General features: G+C 41.5%; 1 protein-coding gene across 1 annotated transcript; it reads left to right on the top strand.

The window, feature by feature from the left end:
* The first annotated feature begins 1,539 nt into the window (after nucleotides 1–1,539).
* Plek (pleckstrin) lies at nucleotides 1,540–23,152 on the top strand. The gene is made up of 9 exons (XM_090336771.1): nucleotides 1,540–1,634; nucleotides 11,282–11,437; nucleotides 11,622–11,803; nucleotides 12,917–13,008; nucleotides 14,816–15,000; nucleotides 16,419–16,523; nucleotides 21,258–21,341; nucleotides 22,145–22,214; nucleotides 22,700–23,152. The coding sequence occupies exons 1-9, from the start codon at nucleotides 1,593–1,595 to the stop codon at nucleotides 22,834–22,836; spliced, it is 1,053 nt and encodes a 350-aa protein (XP_090192897.1). The 5' UTR covers nucleotides 1,540–1,592; the 3' UTR covers nucleotides 22,837–23,152.
* Nucleotides 23,153–25,273: the final 2,121 nt, after the last annotated feature.

The raw sequence follows: 25,273 nt of genomic DNA, 5'->3' as shown, positions 1-25,273 counted from the left end.
TACTAGCTTTACAAAATAAAATTTGTTTCGAAGGGCCGCTAAAACTAAGTACCACCAAGTAAGTGGCTTAAAACAAAGGAAAATTATTGTCTTAGAGCTCTAAAGAGCACAAGTGAATAGAACTCCACTCTCTACAAGACTCTAAAGGGAATCTTGCTGGCCTTTTCCAGCCTCAGGGTTAAGCTGGTATCCTTGACTTGTAACCTCATAACCACAAGGTTGCCTCTGTTATCACACAACTGTTTTCTCTTGTCGTGTCTCTCCTTTTCTTCTAAGAATAGTCGGATTGGATGTAGTATTCATCTGCTCCTGGAGGGCCTCATTTCACTGTACTGCTGATATCTAACGGGGTCCTATTTTCAATCTGTCTTATTCAGAGGCACTCGGGAGTTAGAACTTCATTTTTGAAAGATGTAAGTCAATCTAGAACAATCTCTAACAAATAGAAATTATTTAATATTATCTGGCAAATACCATGTAACCTTTCTATTAATTACAATAAAAATATATGAAAAAAAGAAATTGTTTAATATAATTCTGTGGTCAAATAAATTTGGGAACTATTGTGTGTCTCTCTGTCTTTCTGTAGTTCTAGTTGGTGTGGTGTGGTGTGGTGTGGTGTGTGTGTATTTCAGAGAGAGAGCAAGCAAGACAGAGAGAGAGAGACAGAGAGAAAGAGAGAGAAAGAGAGTGAGAGAGAGAGAAAGAAAGAGAGAGAGAGAGAGAGAGAGAGAGAAAGAGAGAGAGAGAGAGAGAACTCAAGGCTGGAGTTCTACAAGTAGAGTCACATCTTTGGTTTTGTTTTTTGGTTTTTCTTTTTTGCTGGTTAATTGGAGGTAAGAGTCTCCAGGGTTGGTTTGCCTTGACTGGCTTCAAAATTTGATCCTCACCTCTCAGCTTTCTCAGTAGCTACGATTACAGGTACGAGCCACCAGTGCCTGAATCTTGGCTTTTTTTTCATATTGTTACAGTATCTCACTTTGTTATCTGATATATTGAATTTATTTGTATTTGGTTATCTGAAACTTGATAGGGAAGGGGGAAAACCAATACGGGGAGTGGGTGGTGGGTGGGGGGAGGGTAATGGGTACCAAGACATGTGAAAGGGTATCAATGTATGTGAATTAATGCACCTTCTATCTGGCAAATATCATGTAACCCTTTTATTAATTACAATAAAAAATATATATATAAAAAGAATTTTTGGGATATCAAGGGTAATTCCTAAACAGGACAGTTTCCTCCAATAAAGGCTTGTTCAACTTCTCTTTCTTTTCATCATTTTTTTTCTCTCTAGAAGGGTTTTATTCACAGTAATAAAAATTTACCTTAGGCAAATGTTCAACCACTGTACTTTTAATGTCTCCAGCATTGGTAAAGAGTGGATTGTTTGTTTCTATAGTTCCTCATTCTGATCCTCCGCCTCAGTGAGGGGAAGAGGATGTGATCATGCCATCACCAGCAGAAGGGAAATTGTGAAAGGGATCTCACTGTGAAAAGGGCAGCCCACACTCGCTTAGCTCTCAGACAAGGCTGAGCTTCTGAGAGGACCTGTCTGAGTGTGGATTTGTCTCTTCATCCATCCAGCCAGCATGGAACCAAAGCGGATCAGAGAAGGCTACCTTGTCAAGAAGGTCAGTTTGGACAAGAGGTATTAGGTTGAAATAGTAGAGTGTTGCAGCATGTGGAACGCTGCAGTTGGGCAAATTAATGTAATGTGGCGTGGGTTTCGGCAACAGCTTGATCTATGGGTCTGAAAATTCCAGACTCTAGGGTCTAGAGGATGGGAACTCAGAATTCACAATTTAGAACATTGGTTACAAGAGCCACACATTGCTCAAACTTTCTGTGACAGAGATCATTTAGAGACACTCATTTGTTTATTTAAATTGTACTCGCCTGTGGAATTTTTTAATTTGGGGGAGCAAAGAATGTGGTTAATGAGATGATAATACAATAATTGTGGCTTATTTTGGGGCTATCTTCTTTTTCCTTCTTTCTTTGATATAACTGAAATGTCTTACTTTTTCATGTTCAGTAAAGATTTGATTTTTTGTAATGCTGGTGATTGAATCAAGGGCTTTGTACATGTTAGGCAAACATGTTACCACTGAGCCATATCGTCAATACTTTAACTATTTTAGACTTGTCATTGTGTGAATTCATGGATATGGAACACACAGATATAGAAAGCCACCTGTATATTGCTGATGGATATAGACACATGGATTAACATGAATAAATGTATAGATAAGATAATATCTCCACATGGAGAGTGTTAATTACTTCTGGAGAAGCCAAGAAAAAGGAGCACAGCAGGAGTACAGCAATATCTACAACTATATCTGTAATGTTTTATTTCGTAAGCTGGGTGGAAGACATACAGCTTATAAAACAAATAGGATCATTATTCTTTCCTTTAAAATTTTTACTGTCATTATAAAAGTGATGTACAAAAGGGCTGCAGTTACATAAGTTAGGTAATAAGTACATTTCTTTTTGGATGTCACTCCTTCCCTTACTCTCAATCAGTTTTTCCCTCCCACTCCCACTCGCAAGTCCTAAAGTTCATTTTCAACAATGTCTAGTAAGTACCACTGCTGCATTTGTTTACCCTCTGTCCCTCCATTTCTAAGACAGATAAACCAACAAGACAAAAGGAAAAAAATACCAAAACAGCAACAAAGAAACAAACTTTTTATTTCCATTTTCTGGGGTTCACATCCATAAATATTATTTTGTATGATGAGATGAACATAGGTATTTTGCCTTTGTGTTCCTCTCCTAAGAATATCCTCTTTGTTGGTAGCCTTGAGCTGAAGAGCTCAGGGATGGCACCCAGGCCAAGTTCAAGCCCCACGACCGACAAAAAAAAAAAAAAAAAAAAAAAAAAGAATATCCTCCATTGGTCTCACTGTATGTGAATGCTTAACATTGAAATCTCTTTACTCACTACTGTTAGTGAACTTATATAAAAGACTACTTGGGCTGGGCACTGGTGGCTCACAGCTGTAATCCTAGCTACTCAGGAGGCTGAGATCTGAGGATCAAGGTTCAAAGTCATTCCAAGCACTAAAGTCCTTGAGACTCTTATCTCCAATTAACCACCAGAAAATCGGAAGGGGTAGGGCGGCAGCCTTGAGCTGAAGAGCTCAGGGACAGTGCCTAGACCCAGAGTTCAAGTTTTATGACTGATCCTTCCCCCCAAAAAAGGTTACTTTGTGGTACTATTTAAAGAGAGGGAAATTGGGACCCATGTATTTTCAGAAAATTTTAGTCTCATAGATGCGGCATTAAAAAATTGAATTGTGTAAATGCTGATCTCTGCTTAAGCTGGGTGTGTTGAATGGTGTGAAACAACCTAGTACACTGCATTCACACCTAGGGTGTGTTGGCTTCCTGTGGCCAAAACACATTCACAAGTGTACTCGCACCAAGCCAAGGGATACAGCCTTTAGAAATTGGAGATAAGTCTCAAGTTCTAGCCTGCTGGTGGCTCACGTCTGTAATCCTAGCTACTTAGGAGGCTGAGATCTTAGGATCAAGGTTCAAAGCCAGCCTGGGCACAAAAGGACCTCAGATTCTTATCTCCAATTAACCTCTAGAAAATGGGAAGTGGGGTATGGCTCAAGAGTAGGGCAGGGCCTGGAGTTTAGCCTAGTGGTAGAGTGCTTGCCTACCATGCACGAAGACCCGGGTTTGATTCCTCAGTACCACATAACATAGAAAAAAGCCAGAAATGGTGCTGTGACTCAAGTGGTAGAGCCTTAAGAAAGTCCAAGGACAGTGGTTAGGCCCTGAGTCTAAGGCCTAGGACTGGTGAAAAAAAGAAGTGTAGGATGGTAGCCTTGAGCTGAAGAGCTCAAGGCCCAGGCCCAGGCCCAGGCCCAGGCCCAGGCCCAGGGATAGGGCGGTAGCCTTGAGTTGAAGAGCTCAGGGAGCATCCAGGCTGAGTTCAAGCTCCATGACACACCAACAAAACAAAAGAAGCATTGGGAAAAACCAGGTATGCACTTGAAGGTCAATGGTTTCTTCCCTTGACATGGAGGCTAGGAGCCTGAGAAAATAAGTGAAACTAGACATTGTTTACACAGTTTTAAATGTAATATAAAATATTGCAATGAAAATTGCTTTTATGAAGTTAGCGTGCTCAAACTTAAAATTTTCAAAATTACAACGTTTCAATTTTCAGTAAGTGAGTCTGTTTCACTATATATCTGAATTTTGAAATGTGTGGGTTTAAATGAACAGTTTTTGATTTGTAGAAGTCGTAATTCAGATTATATCCTGCAATACCAGTCTAGAAAAGGGGCCTATAAGAAAGCAAAAATTTTTTGTTATTTTCAAATTTTCTATCTTCCAGAATTCTTATGTTTACAATTCTATCTTCTATATTTTTGCTTTGCTTTTCCCCCCTCTGTAGTCACTTGGCTACTCTCTGTTGTGCTCTAGTGGACATTTGATTGTGTTAACTTTTTGTTTTTAGAATTAAACCCGGGGATATGTATATGGTAGGCAAGTACTCTACCTCTGAGCTCTACCCCTCGGCCCTCTAATTTGACACCTTAAAGAAATGTCTCACTCCACTCAAAACTATGCCCTATGTCAGTTGTGGAACTAAATCTGACTCTGGAATTTCTGGTGTAAAATTCTTAACTCTAGATGTTAGTTTTCTTTCAGGCTGCCTATGTCAAGCCCAGCATTCAGTAGGTGTTACATAAGTGACAATGGCTATTGGCAAGAATAAACACTTCCATAAATAATGAATTATGTTCTAGGTGCTAATAGGGGTAGAAACTGCTTCTTAGGTTTGTTGCTAAGTTAGGAACTAAAACCTGTGGGTTTTGTGGATATTGGATTGAAGCATGGCAAGGAGTAACACTGAGTCTCCCTCCAACTTTTATGTATTTTAAGAGCGGGATCAAAGGACAACTCTCTTTTGTGCCATTTATTTATTTATTTATTTATTTATTTATTTATTTATTTATTTATTTATTTATTAATTTGCCCGTCTTGATGCTTCAACCTGGGGCACTGTCCCTGAGTTGCTTCTGCTCAAGGATAGTACTCTACCACTTGAACCACAGCCTCACTTCTGGCCTTTACTGAGCAGTTCACTGGAGATGAGAGTTTCATGGACTTTCCTGACCAGCTTGGCTTTAAACTGCAATCCTCAGATCTTAGCCTCCTGGGTAGCTAGGATTACAGGCATGAGCCACTGGCACCTGGCTCTATGGCATTTTAAAAATGGAAGCCTTTGGGGCCGGGAGTTTGGCCTAGTGGTAGAGTGCTTACCCAGCACGCACAAAGACCTGGATTCGATTCCTTGATACCACATAGAAAAAAGCCGGAAGTGGTGCTGAGGCTCAAGTGGTAGACCTCTAGCCTGTCCAAGGACAGTGCTCAGGTCCTGAGCTCAAGCCAGGATTGGCAAAAAAAAAAAAAATGGAAGACTTAATTAATTAATTAATTAATTTTTAGATATGATGGTTGTGTGGAAAAAAAATTATCATTGAAAATGGCTGATGCAGGTATTTGGTTAAGTCAGAAGTCTTGGAGCTGATAGTTAACTATACAAATCTTTAGCTTTGTTTCTGGGAGAGAGGAGTTAATTGTTCACATTAAATACTTCATGTTTCCACTTTTGCCTCCTGACTAAGATCTTTAAATAAAGATCGTGGCTAAAATGGGGAGGGAAAATGTGATTCTACCATTTTTCCAATGCTATCATTCTAAAATATACTCATATCTGCTTGAGTCAGAACCTTGTCCTCTTTAGTTAAAGTGCATTTAGAGCCACTGTGACCCCAGTTGATCATACTGTGTGAGTCCCATAACACTGATGAGAACATTGAGGCCCTGAGAGAATGAGTGACTAACTCACTATCAAACAGCTGGTGAGATGGCAACCTGGGGCTTAAACTCTCACCAAAAGACAAATTTACCCAAGCTTGCAAAGGTCTGTGTGTGGGAGGGACCTCTTGTGGTTGAAGCAGGTCCAGGGCAAAACTTCTCTGTAATTAGGGATTCCTTTTCTGGACAATAAACATTGTGGATGTTCTCAAATACATGCTATGGGTCGAATGTGTTCATAATCAATTCTTTAAAAAAAAGAGAGAGAAAAGAGAATGATTGAAGTGGCATACTTGCAGAAGCAAACTAATTTTTTTTTAAACTTTTCACCCAGTAATCTAGGTATGGCAGGCCTGATCACAAGTGTGGCTAACGGGTTTGTATGTCCTATGAGACTGGAAAAAAAACACAGAAATGAGGGTAATGGGAAGAGAAGAGTAAAGGGTTAGAGTAGGAAGGAAAACAGAAAACAAAAAGCTGTAGTAGAGGGAAGTCTAGTACAAAAGAGAGCTGGAAAATGGCAAAGAATCTCTCTCTCTCTCTCTGTCTCTCTGGACTTATTGTCTTTAACTTTCATTTGAACATGCCTTTGATTGAAAAACAGAACAGCATGCACACTGATGGCATTGTTAGAAAGAAAAACAATAATGAAGCTGTAAGCCAGCAACAAAAATACAGTAACTCCAATGATATTATGTAAAAGAGTTTATAGGTGAGTCATAGGGTTTTTAATTTTAGAGAATAGACAATTCAACTCCAAATGAACACATATTAAGGAGACAGGAATTCTTTTGTACAGCCACGGCATCTTTTGAGTAGGATAAACCAATCCCTAGCAGCTTCTGTCCATTGATTTCACAGCCAACACCTGCAGAAGTGTGCTAAACATTCCACACATTTATGCATTTATGTAACATCCTGAGAAGGATCTTATGAAATGGACACAGTAATTATTCTTACCCTACAAAATAAAGAAATGGAGGTACAGAGAAGTGAGGGATGGATTGATTGATTGATTGATTGATTTATGTTTGCCAGTCCTGGAGCTAGAACTCAGGGCCTGGGCTTTTTCAAGGTTAGAGCTCTACCAGTTGAGCCATAGGACCACTTCTAGCTTTTTCTGAGTATGTGGTACCAAGGAATGAAACCCAGGGCTTCATGCATTCTAGGCAAGCACTCTAACACTTGTCTACACTCCAGGCCTGAGGTGAGGTGTTGTTCAGCTCACCTAGAGCAAAGCGGGCACAGTGGATTCAGAACCAGGAAGTATAGCACCAGTATCATAGGATGGGCTTAATCACCTTCCATTTGGTTCTCCTAGGCTCCGATTGCAGGTTTTTTGTTTTTGTTTTTTTTTTCCCTCTCAAAGCACTCTTTTGTTTTTAATAGGTGGGGCCTAGGAGATAGGAGACTGTTAAAACTGGAATCTTATCTGTGTATATGTTGTGTGTGTGTGTGTGTGTTTGAGATCCTACTACAATTTAACTACTGTGTTAAGCCCTTTAACAGTATCATCGCCTAATCTTTCCAATGGAAATAGATGCTTTAGTATCTTCACTGTGTGGTTACTAAGACTAAAGTCTGGGAAATGGAGCAACTTGCTTAAGTCACAGGGCCCAAACAAGGCAAAATTGAAATGTGTGCCTGAATAAAAACAACTTCAGAAATCATGCAATTAATCACTCCATGCTGTTTCTCTGTTGCTTGTTATCATTGCTATTATTATTACTAACCATTTGTTGAACAGTATTATAGTTTGAACTCAGAGCTTTATGCTTTATACATATGGCCTCTATTGCTGAGCTACACTGTCAGGCCTGCTTCTTTGCTTGTTATTTTTGAGATAGGGCCTTGCATGCTGCCTGAGTACATACCTGGACCATGATCTGTCCATTTTCGGCTCGCTGTCATAGCTGGGATGTCAGGCATGTACTCCTCTCCCAGCTTCTCCAATCAACATGGAGTATTCCAGACATTTTTGCCGGGGTGGAACTGGCACTATGATCTTCCTAATCTCAACTGTTCATTTAGGTAGGATTTCAGGTGTGAGCACTGGTACCCAGCTCTGTATTGCTTATTTAATAAGCTTTTCTTGAGATATTGTCCAGTCTGGAAGAATTTATTTATGTAAAACACATTCTAGCTACTGACTAGACCAGTTTCTGTGCCTTCAAAGAGTTTATATAACACAAAACGATCACGTGATTGTGATATCACATATGTAGAAAACCAAATAATATAATTTATGATGCAGTAGAAGGGCTAATTCAAGGCAGCATCAACTTAGAACGTCATGTCTACTGGGCGTGGGAAGGTGAGTAGTAGAAACTCACAGTTCTCCTTTAGTTTTATTCACCACGTAATTTTCCTTTGAATTTCAGTATACATCAGCATTTGAAAAGAGAAGTTTCAGGGAAAGGGGAAGTTGAAAGTGGTATCTTAATCTGTTGGAAATGTCTGGGAGGGGTTCCAACTACAAAAATGCAGTTGTACCAGCCCCAGCCATTGGCTGTGACCTTCTTCAGCAAAGCTGACAAATAGAGGAAGAAGGTATGGACCAATTGTGTTTTGTCACAATGAACGTAAGCTTACTCTCTAATATATATATATATATTAGAAATCTTGCTGGGAGTTTGGCCTAGTGGTAGAGTGCTTGCCTAACATGCACGAAGACCCGGGTTCAATTCCTCCGTACCACATACATGGAAAAAGCTGGAAATGGTGCTGTGGCTCAAGTGGCAGAGTTCTAACCACGAGAAAGCCCAAAGACAGTGCTCAGGGCCTGAGCTCAAGCCTGGGACTGGCAAAAAAAAAAAAAAAGGAAAAAAAAGAAATCTTGCTAGGAAAAGGCTATCTTATTTAATTTCAACTTGTGGTTCTTTGGTTGCTGTTTAAGTAGTACATAATTTTGTTTATTAGTTCCACGTTAACTCTTCTGAGAATTGTCTACTTATGTTATTTGTCCTTTCAAAAGACTAGTTTTTGTATATTATTGATTCTAATGAGTTTAAAGTATATCATTAAAATGAATCATAGGGTGATGGATCATAAATATTCCTGCACTTTGGATTGCTTTTCCATTAAAAAAAAGCATAGAATTTTTTCTCTTTTTTCTTTCCGTTAAATCTTCCAAGATTTCTTCCTTTGGTGTCAGGTAGGCTGGGTAGCTCTGGTGTGTTCAGTTACAGTACTTGTGGCACAGTAGACAGTTACCCACTGGAAAACTCTAAACTGACTCAGCATCTGCAGCCCACCCATGTGGACAAGAAGGTTTGGAGCTCTGGGTGGACTTGGAGAAAACAGACATGTGCTACATAATGCATACACACACACACATACATACCCATAGGCATACACGCCCATGCCTACACTCATGCACATGTGAAATACTCACACCAAGCTGGGTGTCTCTAACCCCAAAACCCGAAATCTGAACTGCTTCAAATCCTAAAACTTTTTTGGTCTTGCCATGGTATTGCAAGTGGAAAATTTCCTACTTCAAAACTTTTTCCTGCCGGGCACTGTGACTCACATTTGCAAGTCCAGCTACTCGAGGAGCTGAGATCTGAGGATTATGGTTGATAACCAGCCTGGGTAGGAAAGTCCATGAGACTCATTTCCAATTAACTACCAGGAAACTGCTGGCTAAAGTGGTAGAGCACTAACCTTGAGCAAAAGAGCCTAGGCCCTGAGTTCAAGCCCCACAGTTGACAAATAACCATAACAACAACAAATCCTTTTTCCTATGCACAACCTTATTTAAAATATGGCATGAATTTACTTTATATGAACATAAGGGATATATAGCACATGAAAGAGTTTCTTATTTGAATTCCATCCATCATTTTGGATAATGAATACTTGACCCACATCCACCTGTGGATCCATCTATGAGTGTGTAATCTCCAATAAAGTGAAGCTGCTCTTCTTGCTTAATTGCCAAGTCTTGTTCTTCTCAGTCTTTCTAAATATTTGACACTCTGGGGGTATACTATAGCTAGATTTAACTTTGTGTCCCTGATAAATAATGATGTTGAACACTTTTTTATGGGATTTTTGAAGACATTCTTTAAAGACATGCCTTGTCAAACTCTTTTTACGTGGTTTAAATTTGACCTGTTTGTACTTGCTATTGATTTGCAGGAGCTCTTTATATTCTGGATGCAAATCTCTCTCAGATGTAAAATAGAAAAGAATGTGCTTAAAATTATTTCATATGTGGTTGCAGTGTCTGAATTTGCCCATATTTTTAAATGGAAAGATAATTCATTGTTAGTTTGGATTAGGTAGTCTGCCTGGACAGAAAAGTTAGTGTGTTTTAGAAAAATGATTATTTTGGGACCTAGAACAAAGGAAATGGTTAAAAAAGAAAAGTGATTGACCACAATTATTTATCTTCTTTACATAGTTTTCCTTTTCGGAAGCTGAACCTTATACAGAGGCGTTTTGAGAGAAGCAGCAGGATCTGCTGGGGACTGGGTGATAATTCAATTTTGTGGTAGTCATGACAAGATAGTAACATAGGTCAAAAAATAGAAGCAAAGAACCTTATGCTTTTCCTTTTCCAAAGCTTTTTCAGTCTAGTCAGAATTGTTACTTTATTGAAAAGGCACAGTTAACACTAACCCAAATGGAAAGCTTTTTAATGACTTCTCCACGGGTGGATGATGGTGGTTATAGAGGGGGTTGCAAGCGATTTTACTAGAACTTAGTGGCACCTGCACACAAGGCTGTTGCTGAGTTTCTACTTGACATCCACATTCAGCTGAAATCTGACTGGACCAAGGAATGGAAGCCACACAACATGCACCCCAATTACCATCTAAGCTCTGCAGGCCTGTGATTGAGATGACTGTTGTATGGGTTGGTATAATTTGGGAAGTCTTCACCCATGAGGGGGTTAAGCTGAATGAGCCTTGGAGGATGAAGATTGGTCAAGAGAGTAGACACCTGGGAATTTAGAGACTCGGAGCAGATTGAACAAAGGCCTTGAAGTAGAAAGTAGAATTGGTTTGAGAGATATTATGCCACATCGATGGAGAAGATGTTGCAAAACATCAAAATTGATATCTCTAAAATATATGAAGGGCTGGGAGTCTGACCTAGTGGTAGAGTGCATATATGAAGCCCTAGGTTTAAGTCCTTGGTACTACATACACATAAAAAGCCAGAAGTGATGCTATGGCTCAAGTGGTAGAATGCTAGTCATGGGAAAGCTCAAGGGCAGTGCCCAGGCCCTGAGTTCAGGACTGGCAAAAAAGAAAGAGAGAAAGGAAGAAAGAGGGAAAGAAAAGAAAGAAAGAAAGGAAGGGAAGGAAGGAAGAAAGAAAGAAAGAAGGAAAAAGAAACTATATAATCTGTTCTGTTAGGGGAATAGCCATACTATATATATGACCACATTATGAGCACTGTCCTTTTGTCATTGCAGGGGAGCATGTTTAACACCTGGAAACCCATGTGGGTTGTACTACTAGAAGATGGAATTGAATTTTATAAAAAGAAAAATGACAATAGCCCCAAAGGAATGATCCCCCTGAAAGGAAGTGCTCTGACGAGTCCTTGTCTTGACTTTGGCAAAAGGATGGTGAGTTGACATGTAGGCTTCAGTGAACCAACCTTGTGTCATTTGCTATCTCACAACTGAGCCACGCTCCCATTTCTTGCATTTGGTCGCTTTTTGTAGGAATAAGTTGGGACTAACTACTCTACTTCATGAAATCCTCAGCCTCTGAAAGTTCATGTCTAATAGGATATGTTCCCATTTTCAGTTTGTGTTTAAGATCACTACAACCAAGCAGCAGGACCACTTCTTCCAGGCAGCCTTCCTGGAGGAGAGAGATGCTTGGGTGCGGGACATCAAGAAGGCCATTAAATGCATTGAAGGGGGCCAGAAGTTTGCAAGGAAATCCACAAGGAGGTCTATTCGTCTGCCAGAAACCATTGACTTGGGGTAACTTATCTGTGTTCGTTTCTGTCTCCCCCCCCTTCCCTCTTCAAGGTTTACCTTGGCCACCTCTGAAGTCTGTACTCAGTCAAGAGAACACTGGCACTTGGGTTTGAACTCTAGGCCTAAGGCACTGGCCCTGGTTCTTTTAGCTCAAGGCTAGCTCTCTTAACACTTGAGCCACAGCACCATTTCTGGCTTTTTCTGTAATTAATTGGAGAAAAGAGTCTCATGGACTTTCCTGCCCAGGCTGGCTTTAAACTCAGATCTCAGCCTCCTAAATAGGATTACAAACATGAGCTACCAGTGCCCATCTCGGAAGCTGGTTTTGAAAGAAAAATTTTAAGATCTCTAGGTGGCACTGAAAATGTAGGGGCTATTTGTTCACCCAAAGTTTTAAATTCACTCATAAGTTAAGGAATGACCAGCCAGGATGGACACCCATTCTAGATGGAAGCCATTTGTTCCCTGACCTGACTGTATTAGCTTTCCATTACTGCAGTAAGTACCTAGGATGTGTCTGGGATAATCAATGGATAATTTTGGCTTGCAGTTTTGGAAGCTTCAGTCTGTGGTCTGTTGGATCCATTGTTTTTAGGTCTTTGGTGGTTATGCTGGGGTAGCATATCCCGGTAGGAGTGTATAATGGTGTGAAACTGTGTACCCTATTGTTGGGACACAATAGAGGGGGGGAAAGGACACACCCCCAATGACCAAAATAACTCCTACTAGGCTCCACCTTTCAGTTTCCAACATCTTTCAATAAGTCTTAACTCTTAGCTTGACCCTAAGGCTATAGGAAATACCTTTAACATTTTGGTTGTCCCTGGAAAACTGGCCTTGGCTAAGGATTACTCTATCCCGGGCACTAGAAATTAAATCAACCAAGAGCTCAATCAATTTAAGACATAACAAGTGCCTTTCCTAGTCCATTTTACTGAATGTACAGAATTGTGTACAGAAGAGTACCATCTCCAGCAGAGATTGAGTTCAGAGGCCAGCAAGAAGTGAAGAAGCAAAGTTTGTTCTCAGGGCAGCTCTCCAAGATGGCAGCTGTCAGGGAGCTCTCACCATTCTGAAATGCTTTCCACTTCCCCATGTGTTTTTATCTCTGTGCAGCGCCTTGTATTTGTCCATGAAAGACACTGAAAAGGGAGTAAAAGAACTGAATCTGGAGAAGGACAAGAAGATTTTTAATCACTGCTTCACAGGTAGGATGATTTGCTTTCTTGGAAGAGACAACTGTAGAGGGATTGAGGGGTTCTCCCTATCCCATATGTGAGGTGTGGGCATGGGGCAGGGTGGATGGGCTTGGAGGGCATTGAACACAGGCTAGTGGACGTGAGAATTGAGCTTCATTAATGTGAAACAGAAAGAAGGGTAGAAAAGACCTTTTTGTTCAAGATAACATTTCAGGAGTTCTAGTCACCTCAATCATCTTGGAACATTGTTAGACATGGACATAGTGTTAGATAAGATGGTCAAAAATACTATAATGTAAGATTTAAATGAAAGGATTAGTATATTGAAATTGGATAGGGCAAGGCATTAAGTGGAGTAGTGATAAAAATCTGTTCATTGAAACTAGATTGCCTTGACTTGAATTCTTCTGCACTACAACCTGAGTCATAGCCTCAATCCCTTTATTTTGCTTTTACCATATTCCAGGTAGAATCTCCCTTTCTAAGAGGCCTCTTATCTCTGTCTTCTGCCTGCTCTGCTGTCCTTTTTGTCTTTTTTAAAATTCTAGTCATGGAGCTTGAACTCAGGGCTTGGGCCCAGTCCCTGAGCTTTATTGATCAAAGCTAGATCTCTACCACTTTGAGCCACAGCTCTACTTCTGGTTAGTTGGAGATGAGTCTCATGAACTTTCCTTCCTGGACTGGCTTTGAACCATGATCCTCAACTCTCAGCCTCCAGAATAGCTAGGATTACAGGCGTGAGCCACCAGCACCAGGATCTGCTTGTTTTGAATATCATACTCTTTGTCCAAGCTGGCCTCAAACCCAGTCCCGTTATCTCTGCCTTCCAAGTAGCTGGGAACAGAGGTATGAGCCAGTGTGCTCTGCTCCTTAGCTACACTAGTAGAGAAATCACTGTAATAAATAGAGTTTTACTTTGGCTCGCTACTGACCAAAGTGCTAGACTTATTTCCTTTTATTCTCTTTGCTAGTCTCTTCCAAGACAAAATGTTGAGTAAAGGATCCTGAAAAGATGTGATGACAAATACAAGCACTGCCATTAAACTTAAATTTAGGACACATAGCCCATCGTGTTACTTGCTACTTAAAAGCTGGCAGTGAGTCCTGATTGCCAGATTTCTTAATGTGCCACCAGAACTCAGCCCAAGGACTTGACTCTCCCTCCCCTCTCTCTCCCCCTCTCTCCCCCCCTCCCGTCCCCTTGGGGCTGCTGAATGCCTGCAGGCATCTGCTTCCTTGGCTACCATCATGTTTATGTCCAACCCTCTCATCTCATCTCATCCATGGGTTTGTAAATATCCATTCAGGTTTTTAGGCCCCAGTCCTATCCCTTCCCTTATGAATCTCTTCCTGACAGAGGGCAGAAGCCGGGCAGAGTTCTTCTCTACCGGCTCTCCCTTTTTGACCTTCAGATTTGACCCAGTGCTTTCTCCCAGCATGGATTTGTAGCAGAATGCCTGTTATGGTGCAAATTCACCACCATCTGCCGCTTTTAGATTTCCTGAGTGAATGCCCATGTGGTACCCATCAAAGCACTGTGCCTCCTAAATGTCCAATATCTATTCCATAAGCAACTAAATATGTGGGCTGATGAAAAGGATTTCTTTCATGTACAAAGGGCCTCTTAAGCAGCATATAGATTTTCTTCTTAGCCCTTTACCTTTTGTTTCCAAGCTGTTCACCTATTCCCGCCGGCCGGCCCCCCATTCTGGGATTGACTGGGAATAAATTGGCGCTCGGCAGCCAGTGCAGGGTGATGTCCAGGGCTTATTCCTTGGGAAAGAGAGTGAACTGTCCTACTTCTGGGCCCATCCAGGTAGCTGTGTCATCGACTGGCTGGTTTCCAACAAGTCCGTTCGGAATCGCCAGGAAGGCCTGATGATTGCCTCGTCGCTGCTCAGTGAAGGGTACTTGCAGCCTGCTGGGGATCTGTCCAAGGACGCAGCTGATGGAATCGCTGAAAACCCTTTCCTGGACAACCCTGTTGCCTTCTATTACTTTGTACGGGGGAAAAAACCACTCAACCCTTCTTCCTGTGGCGAGGGCTGACCAGGACAGATACTTCATTATTCTCAGAGTACAACCACACACACAGCAGAGCTTGCACACCCCGAAGAGACCAGTTGGGTGGTAGAGGAGGAGGACAAGTGGAGGCCAGGCAGGGAGAAAGAGGCAAAAGTTCTGCCCATGGTGTCACAAGTGTGACGAGCTGGTTGAATTTGTCAAATGCACATTAGACTATGTGATTGTGGTTATGCTCACACTTCCAGGATATGATTACCATAGCTTGGGAAATACCATATTACACAATTTGAGTCAAAACTTGGGCCATGTGATGATTCTAGCAATAGTGGGTTTCTAGGGGGGTTTAGGGGGACAGTTTTGTTTCTATTTTGGGTTAGAATATGGAAGTGAGGAAGCTTTTCAAGAGAAACATCTTTCTAACAAAAACTGAGTGAATGTCTCAGGCTTTCATTTCACTTTGAGGGAAGTTCCACTGTTGGGACTCCTTTTATTTTTTTCTTTTCAGACCTCTGATCTGGCTATTTACAGCTATTTAAATGCAGGGTTCTGTTTTTAAAAATAGCCATCATAGTGATGGCTATTTGTATGATTCACCACTTGATTATAGCTTCGTACATCCCAATTCCCTCCTGACTTGAGGGGTTGAAGTGGATATGCAAGCCTGGTCTTTGAGGAGAAAGGGTTGAGCTGCAAAGGCTGCGATGCAAAGAGTGTTGCGTGGAGTTGATGCATCAGTCATCCTGATTTTCAAGGAGGTGGCCATGAGGTCTTGAGGAGAGAAAGACTTTTTTTTTTGCCAGGCCTGGGCTTAGACTCAGGGCCTGAGCACTTGGGTTTTTTTCTTAAGGTTAGTGCTCTACCACTTGAGACACAGCACCACTTCTGGCTTTTTTCTATGTATGTGGTACTGAGGAATCAAACCTGGGTCTTCGTGCATGCTAGGCAAGCACTCTTACCATTAGGCCAAACTCCCGGCCCCCGAGAAAGACTCTTAAGGCAGACATGTGCATGCTGAAGACAATTGAGGCACACTTAGATTATAGCCTGGTGTATCTTGTAAAAAAGACAAGATGTTGGTAGGATCACACAAGGCAGACAAAAAAGAAACAGAATCTAGGAGCAAGAAAATGGAGGAGAGAAAACTAACTTGCCAACAACAACTTTTTAAAATTTTTTATTTATTTTTTATTGTAATGAATAGAAGGGTTACACTTTATTTGCCAGATAGAAGGTGCATTTCTTAACAATCATTGCTACCCCTTCAGATCGGGTTATGTGCAGTAGCCCAGAAGGAAAGGAGGAGCCTGCGTTAAAGGCTAGAGGGAAGAAGGATGCTTCACATAGCGACATGGCTGCCACTGTTAACAGCAGCTTGTTCTGTGCTTTTCCCACAGCCAGACAGCGGGTTCTTCTGTGAGGGGAATTCCAGCGATGATGATGTGATTCTGAAAGAAGAATTCAGAGGGGTCATCATCAAGCAAGGGTGTTTACTGAAGCAGGCGAGTGCGAATCACCATTTCCTCCTACCTCCTTTCTCTTTTACCACGTCCCTTTGTTTCTCTCTTAAGTAACCAAATGGCAGTTCCTGTCTAACTGGCCAATAACCAACCCGAAGTGAAACTCACAGAATGAAAGAGAGACAGCAGAGCTAAGTCATGAAAGTAGCATTGGGTTAGGGGGACCAAAGCAGCCAGGGCACAAGATATCCCCAGAAGCAGAAGTAGGGGAAGTGTCTCTTTTCATCAGTATCATAGGAGAAAGTGATGTTATAGGAAAGTATTGCCCTATTCACTGGCAGGACAAAATAAGTTACTTACGAGGGGGCCATCCAAAAGACAAGGAAATTTCATGGTAAAGCACTGCCCTTTTGCTTGTCTTTAACATCACCAGGAGGCAGGAATTGGACACAGACACGGGAGATCCTCTTATACCTTTGATATCAAAGAGGTGCCATTCCAGACTCTAGGGTAAGGAGGCCTGATGACACCGCAAACCAGAGCATGCCTCCATAGGAATCAAAAGCAATGGTCAAACCCAAGCCACAGTCTTGGGGGAAGTGATGTGTGATTTCCCGGTGTTCACAGATATGACCTGTCAGTCTGGGTGGCAAGGCATTGGGGGAAAGGAAGAACTCTAGTTGGTTCCCTATTGCCAGGGCATATGAGTGAGAGGTGAGAAATTACAAAGGCTGATGACAAGTGGGAAAGCCAGAGCAGGAAGACAAGAGAATAGTCCAAGTGAGATAAGGTACAGAGTGTCATGGGAGCTGAGGTTGCTTCAGATGGCCAAGTTCTTGCTTTCCTAGCTGTAAGGGAACTGCCTTCAAAGTTCTGCTCAATCTGTAATCGAGAGAAGCTGGTTCTTAGAGGGAGGTGGCTGTGTACGTATTATAGGCTCCACAGACAGGGATTTAATTTGTTTCTTCTCTCAGTGGCCTGTGGAAATATGATCCTCCCAATCTCTGTCTGTCAAGTAGCTAGGATTATAGATGTCAGCTCCTGTACCCAGTTTAATACGTTTAAGAGAAGGGAGTTCTAAAGAAAGACAGAAAAGGCTTTGGAAAGAACCCTAGTGTTTGTGACTGGGTAACCAGCTGACTAGGTTAAAGGAAAGGAACAGAGGTCAGAGCTATTGAAAAAGGAAGGCTCTTTCTTCTTTCTCTTGACTTCTGCAAAACATAATTAGGCCAGGTATCATCGATCCCTTCTATATATTGCCACCAGTTCTTAAATTAGACAACTTCTAACTATTTATTTATTATTTTTTTTGTGGTGGTGGTGGGGCTTGAATCTAGGGCCTCCTCCATGCTATGCAAGTGCTTTCCACTGGGCTAAACTTTTCAGTTTCGGACTCTAATCCTGAGAAGGGCTGTGAAAAGCTGAGCTAGACTGGACTGTAGCTATGTCTGGGGGAAGTACACACAGTAGGAAGCCTGGGATGGTGAAACCTGAAGGAAAGAAACCTGCATGTGTGTTGAAGACGAGGGCACCAGAAGTAAACTGCACTCAATGTTTTGCCTTGCTTTCCTTCACCAGCCCTGAGACAGATACCAGTTACCTTAGCTATCCCGGAAGTGCACATTTGAATTCCCCGGAGAACTGTAGACAATTAGAGTTTTTGGATTTTTTTTTAAGCTCCCAAATCATATGTATGCGGCCTAAACTAAGAACTACGGAACTAGCTGGATTTTGTTTGTGTTTGTTTTACTTAAAAGCTAATATATTCTGCTCTCAAAACACAACTATTTAAATAGCTTCTTTATAAGCTTTCTTTTCCATAAAGAAAACAAATCTGTGTATATTCAGGGATTTGGTCCTCCTCTTACATTTTTGTTTTCTATTGTAATTATTATGATTATCATTTGGTGGACATGGCATGAATTCAAGTTACTTGAATTTATATTTAATCCTTCTAATCTCTTAGTTAATCCTGGAATCACTTGAGGGGATTCAAAAATTGTCTTTAAGTGTGACCAAGAGTGAACCACACTTGTAGATTGTGCTGGAAGCAAGCTGGGGCTTTCCTGGGTAGAAGAATCATGACAAAGGGCATCTGTGTTCATTCCACACTTCACAAATGTTAAGTGGCTGTGTCCAGCTAAAGAACTATTTCCAGCTAGGCCCCAATGGCTCATACCTAGAATCCTAGGGACTCAGGAGGCTGAGATCTGAAGCCAGCCCAGGCAGGAAATTCAGTGAGACTCTTATCTCCAGTTAACCCCCAGAAAAAGCAGAACAATGGCTCAATGTGGTAGAGGGCTAGGCTGGAGTGAAAAGGCTCAGGCACTGTGCTTAGGCCCTGAGTTCAAGCCTCAACCATTACCAACAATAAAAAGAACAAAGAAGAACTATCTTGCCTTATATTATTCCCAGCTCTGGTGTTTGATATCTAACCAAATAACTCTTGGGTGGTTGGGTAGGAGGAAGGGAAATGTGTTACATAAGCTTTTCTTGAGCCTGTTGTAGAGTTGGTGGATGACAGGCAATAAACACTTGTGAAAGGCATGAAATTGAATCTAAGTAGATGACTTGGACAACACAGCAACAGTTCTTAGAAATCCTAGGCATGCCTAATTTTCCAAAATCCTTCAGGGAATAGTCATTGACTGAAAGATGTCCAGACACCCACTAGCGTCAAACTCTTCAGTGCACCACACTGCAATGTCTGTCAGTGCTTCTAGGGCACCCAGTGGCTGCCAGAATTGGCTGATTCTTGTTACCTTCCTCTTCCTGCCACTCATGATCACTGTTTCCCCCCCTCCCCAGCAATTGCTCAAGAGAGCGTGACAGCTGTGTCTGCAAAGAGGAAAGGGTGTGGGGTGGCTACTTCAGTGCTGGTAATCTTTTGGGCAAGATTAAAATGAAAAATAGAAAAATCCCTACATTGAGAAGCTGCTGCATAGAAAAAGGCATTTGGAGATGATATAGCAAAGAGAAATATGTTCTGACCTTCCATGTAACTTTATAGGGTTCTTGATTACATCCATCAGGTAAGTAAAAACACTGTAATTTATGTATTTATTGAATTGTATTGTTGGACCATATGCTTGGTTAAAAAACTTAAGCTCATTGTTGAAAGCACTCTTGAAATTTCTTTTTTTTTCTCTTGAAATTTCTTTGCCCTGGATTTATGACCTTGTTTTCTAGAACCAGAAGGGATTCTCTTTTTCACCCCCACATATAAGAAAATAAAAAAAAATCCCCAGAAGTCAACTGTTAACTTGTCCAGTACATGGCGCTCTGGAAATTACACATTCTATTCTTTATATTGGCAAGGTAAAAATTATTTGTCTCCTAATCTAGTACTTTTTTGTCTTCTGAAGTTAGTTAAATGAGTTGAATTACTTGTGGGAAGTCATAGATGCAAGGCTGACCAGGGCACTTTAAGCACTGCTGCAAACTGAGAGTGGTGGCACACAATTATAATCGCAGCTGTCAGGAGGCAGAGGCAGATAAATTCAAGATCTGCACTGGATTTTATATAGTACATTTCAGGTCTACCTAAACTTTATAGATAGACTCTGTTTGAAAACAAAACCAAACCAAGAAAGAAACAAAACCTCTCTGTGAGACAGCTGAAACAAGTACATAATTAGTGGCAAAGACAAATTTGAAGCAGCTTCCTTCTGTGTGTCAGACACTATTCTGGGCTCTGGGAACAAAGATAAGCAAGAGACAAACCCTGTCTTTAAACTCACAGACTAGTTGATGCTAATTCTACCAAGAAACTCCAAGCCCTATTCTATTTTCATTGTGTCTGTTACAGCCAGATTCATTTCCATTTCTACTGCTGGTACCTCAAGTTATTAGTTCCTAATAATATTATGCTTAGATTGCTGCAATCATTCCACAATGACCTATACATTTTTTTCTGTAGTATCTTGCAGTTTTTCTAGCCAGCTATAACCTTCTCCATCTTGTTACCAAATTAATTTTCCTAAAATGCCTTTGTGGTTTTACTTCTTACTCAAAAGCCATCATGCACAACTCCCAGCTTGTATTTTTACCCAGTCCTGTTTGCTCCTTGTTCACACTAGATTCCAGCCAGACTGATCTTATTCCTAACTGTCTGCTGGGCCTGTGCATTTCTACCTTGGCATTGCCATTGGTCTTTCCATAGAGACAAATCTAGGTCCTCAGGAGGCTTTGACAACCAAAGACCACTTTACATACCATTCTACTTCCTTTGAAAACTGTTATCTATACCAACTGTTTGATTTGGACTTTGATGCTTTATGTTTTCCACATAGTCCATTTGCCACAACTTATAGCAATACAAGTTGCCTAACCTAAAACATAGTATATAGGTCTTTGGTTTGTTTGTTTCCCAGAGCTGAGGACCAAATTCAGGACCTTGCACTTGCCAGGCAAAAAAATCCCCAACCCTCATACCCGTTATTGGCTAATACTAACACTGAAAGACAAGCTTGAAAATAATTTGAATTCATCCATATAAATCAACAACCTCCATTTTAGCACTGGTTGGCCACACTGCTAGCCCTTTGAAAAAGATCTGGGTTAGAGCCTGGTTTTCCTGGACTCAGTTGTTTTTTTTTTTACTAGTTCACCTCCTCCTCCCCTCTCCTGATCCTCTTCCCCCCCCCTCCTCCTCCTCCTGTTTCTTCTTTCTTTTCTTATAGGGAAGACCTTCTGGGAGCACTTCACCTGAGCACCATGCGGACAGAATGAGGTGGGGAACTTACCATTTCTTTTGTGTATTGCTCTTGGATACAGGGGCACAGGAGGAAAAACTGGAAGGTGAGGAAGTTCATTCTGAGAGAAGACCCTGCCTACCTGCATTACTATGACCCAGCAGGGGTAAGATTCTGTGGTCCAGAAATCCATTCAAACATAAGCTTCCACTGGGTATGAGCTGGGCTTCCCAGGTCCCCTGTAGCTCACTGAGATTTCCATCTCTTCACCTTCCTTCCTCTTTTCTCCTCATCCTACTTTACTTTTCCTACCACCTCTCAATGCACAGATTGAAATTCTTGGGGCCTTGAGACTATAGAAGCTCAGAGATGGAAGAAAAAATTACCATATTATAGAACGTATCCCATGACCACAAGATAATTTTTGGGTCTGCCCCAATCTAACACTTTCGAACTATTCAATCAGTCCAATTTATGGTTTAACATGAAAAGTGATGAATTTCTCTACCAGATCAACTTGGATGGCTAAATGATATCTAGCAATTTTGGCTGTTGATTGCTGGAGGTTTATTCTGAGTGAAAGAAATCATCTCTGAGTCAGGAAGACAGCTCTGTCATGGCTGAGTCCTCCCCTCTGCTTGTAGTGCAGGACTTTTCATATTGCTCCTGAGAGGCTATAATGGTTTGCTCTTAATACTTAAGTAGCTCTTCCTCAGAAGGACATGGCATCCTCAGTCTGCCTGTATCCTCCTCCACTTTACTCCAGACTCAAAGCCCAGATTACTTGTTTCATTTATGGAGCCTCCTGGGCCCAGGAGATGGAGAAGTTGGGAAGATTTCCTTTATGTTTGTGCTCTTGTTTTGGGAACCTGGCATGTACAGGGGAGGGGAGAGAGGAGTTTGTGTAGCAGTGGCACCAACAGGGTAAGGTGCTTTAATAAAATAATGGGCAACTTCTCTTTCTTGTAGGGGGAAGACCCGCTGGGAGCAGTTCACCTGAGAGGCTGTGTAGTGACATCTGTGGAAAGCAGCTCGGATGGTAAGAATAAACTTCTGTGGTAAAAGTGTAGTGATTCCCTTCCCATACCTGGGCACCCGGGGTACCATCAATGGAACCAAACCAACCAGCCAACCAACAACCAGACACCCAATCAGTCAGGCATAGCATCTATGACTTCTTGAGGGACTCCACTGTTCTTCCCAAATGGCTGCCTCTTCCCTTCAGGCCTTGGAGAAGCTGAGTAGCTTTGCAGATGCCTTGAGGAATGGCCTAACCTAAGCTGGGAGAATCCGTCATTTCAGAAATTTTTTTGCCAGTCCTGGGCTTGAGCTCAGGGCCTGAGCACGGTCCTTGGACTTTCTCAAGGCCAGAGCTCTACCACTTGAGCCTCAGTACCACTTCCAGCTTTTATTTTTTTCTCTGTATGTGGTACCGAGGAATTGAACCTGGGTTTTCATGTATGCTAGGCAAGCACTCTACCACCAGGTGCGCCTGGCACTGCTATTTGCTTTCTTTTTCCCCAGGCAAGAAAAGTGAAGAGGAGAACCTTTTTGAGATCATCACAGCAGATGAAGTCCATTACTTCTTGCAAGCTGCCTCCCCCAAAGAGCGCACTGAGTGGATCAAAGCCATCCAGGTGGCCTCAAGGACTGGGAAATGAGGACTTGCTTACAGTTCCCAGCCCCCTCCTGAGCAAAGGCCACAAATTCACTTCACCCAGGACCTGCCCCTTTTGGACACAATTCAACTGGAAGGCTCCTAAGGGAGGAATGATTTCGCCTGAATTTAACTGTGTGCCACATAATATTTACTTGCATTTCCTTGCTCACAGCAGCCTCTCTGCCCCGTTCCATGCCCCCACGCTTTATTAATGAGCTATGTGAGTAGCAGACTACGTAGCCAGACTTCTGGGAAATGAAGGAGGTGAACTCAGAGATCTCTGAGGTCCTCCATAGCTTAAAAACTAAAAATCCTACAGACAAGCAAGCAAAATAATTCTCTATGATTCTAAAACCAGTGGGAGTGACAGTGTCTCTTGTTGTCCTGCTGTGTTCTTCCGCAGTAAAGCCTTGGCCTTCAGCAGGCTCAGAACCAGAGACAGCCCCTTCCATTGGAGCTGCTGTCAGTTGTCTCCAGAACACTCAGACAAAACCTTTTTAAGCTGTCTCAAACTTGCTCTTGGCCAGCAGACGATGGGATGAAGATGCACTCTTTCTTCCCCTGCCTAACAGACACTTCTGAGAGCAGAGAGGACTTGTGACTTTTAGTGTTAAGCCTCCTATGACTTTTGTTTTTACAGCCTTGCAATTTAAGATCTTCTGAGAAAGCCCTGACAAAGATAGGAGTCACAGAAAGTCTTTTTCAGGCTCAGAAGCTACCCAGACCTTTTCACTCCCACTAGACTCCAGTCTGTTAGGGGCCTCTGTTGTTCCTTTCTGGAATATTTCTCCATCACTTATTATACTTAGGATGGGGGACTTCAAATCTGCAAGTTTCTCCTGAGCTTTGCAGGGAGGAAGAATGGTCACATGGGTTTCTGCATGCATGAGGGGCCTGGGCAGCTGCTTAGCTAGTGTGTCCCCAGCTGCCTTGTGTAGGATTAGAATACACGTACAGGCCTGCTGGGTGGATGGCTGCTTTATACCATGTCAGTACTAATGGTCTCAGATCCACACAGAGCTTGCAGTGGTGGCACCAATGTGGTATAGCGACTTCAGTGCTCTGGTTCACAATTCTGTGCTATGTGATCTTGGCTTTGAAGGTTTCCTGGCCTGGTTATTAGCTAGAGTGATCTGACCTAGATTGAAAATGACAACATGTGTATGATTTTTTTTTTACCATGACAACTAGTGATTGCTAATCAAAACTGAGAATGTAGTCACAGATCCAGGTATGCATTCAAAAAGGCCCAGTTTTCGAACTCTAATTTTATGACCACAGCAAGGAAAAAAAATGGAGGAAAAAAAATCTGTGATTTTATTAGCTTTTGTCTTGATCTCCCTCAGTTCCCCTGTACTATTAATGAGCCTGTTGCTACTCTCAGATTTTTTATTTTTTAATCAATGGCCAGAAGCAAAGGACTAAATTTTCCTCTGGTTCTTTAGTTCACTGTCTTTGTGAAATATGCACATTAGTTTTCTACATTCAGTGTTAAAGTATTTATTAATATAGAGTCAATCTGTGTTTTAAAATGAATGACTTTGTTTTTAGTGTCTTTTTTGGTGTAATGACTATTTTGCCTCTTACTAGTGACTGCTTTTCTATGGTCCTCTTTGATCTACTGAGTTTAATAATGGTATCTTTCATCTCTCAGATCATTTCAATGACTGTAATTTTCCTAAACAGTCAAGGTGTTATTGTAAGGAGTAATAAAAATATACTGAAAGTAAAAACAAGGGTTAGGAAATAGGAAAATATAAGGATACCTTGTAATTTTCTGTTTTTCTTTTGTGATTGTTTTTAAAAAACATACACCACCTTGATTACCATGTCCAGACAAGGCTGTTAAGGATACAATAGACTATTTACACTGAGGGAAACATAGATTCCTACTGAGGAGCTCTAATGTATGATTGTGTACTGGTATACACTGTATGGTGTATACTGGTTGTGTACTGGTCAACTCCATTGCAGTCGAGATGATGTAGAGTAGGAGAAAGACAGATTGTTAGATGATTGGAGAGCCATCAGGGGGATAAATGTCCCACTGAGCCATGCGGCTCAGAAAAATATTCAATCTGAAAAAAAATCTATCATGTTTTGGGGGCTAAAACAGAAGGAGACATATTAGTTGAGAATCTTATACACCATTATTGAATGTGGTACTGATTTGAAGAAGGTACAGTATCTTATAAAAATCTGGAGACATATACACAAGAGTGGTTAAATTTCTACCACAGGAATGGCTTTCAAAGGCCAAATGAGGAACTTGTGTAGATAGGGGTAACAATCTCCTCTCAGTGCTGGTTGGTCAACATTACGGAGTTAAACAGGGCTCCAATTTCATCATTTCCTTTAGATTTTGTGTGAAGCCTGTGTGAATCCTCCTCATTCTTGGGATAAAAAAATCAGGAAAGTTCAATATTTCCAATTTATTT

This window comes from Megascapheus bottae, chromosome 7, assembly GCF_031878675.1.
Source record: "Megascapheus bottae isolate mThoBot1 chromosome 7, mThoBot2.hap1, whole genome shotgun sequence".
Classification (NCBI taxonomy): domain Eukaryota; kingdom Metazoa; phylum Chordata; class Mammalia; order Rodentia; family Geomyidae; genus Megascapheus; species Megascapheus bottae.
Note: the sequence above shows the minus strand (reverse complement) of the source record. Positions and strands in the feature narration are given on the sequence as shown.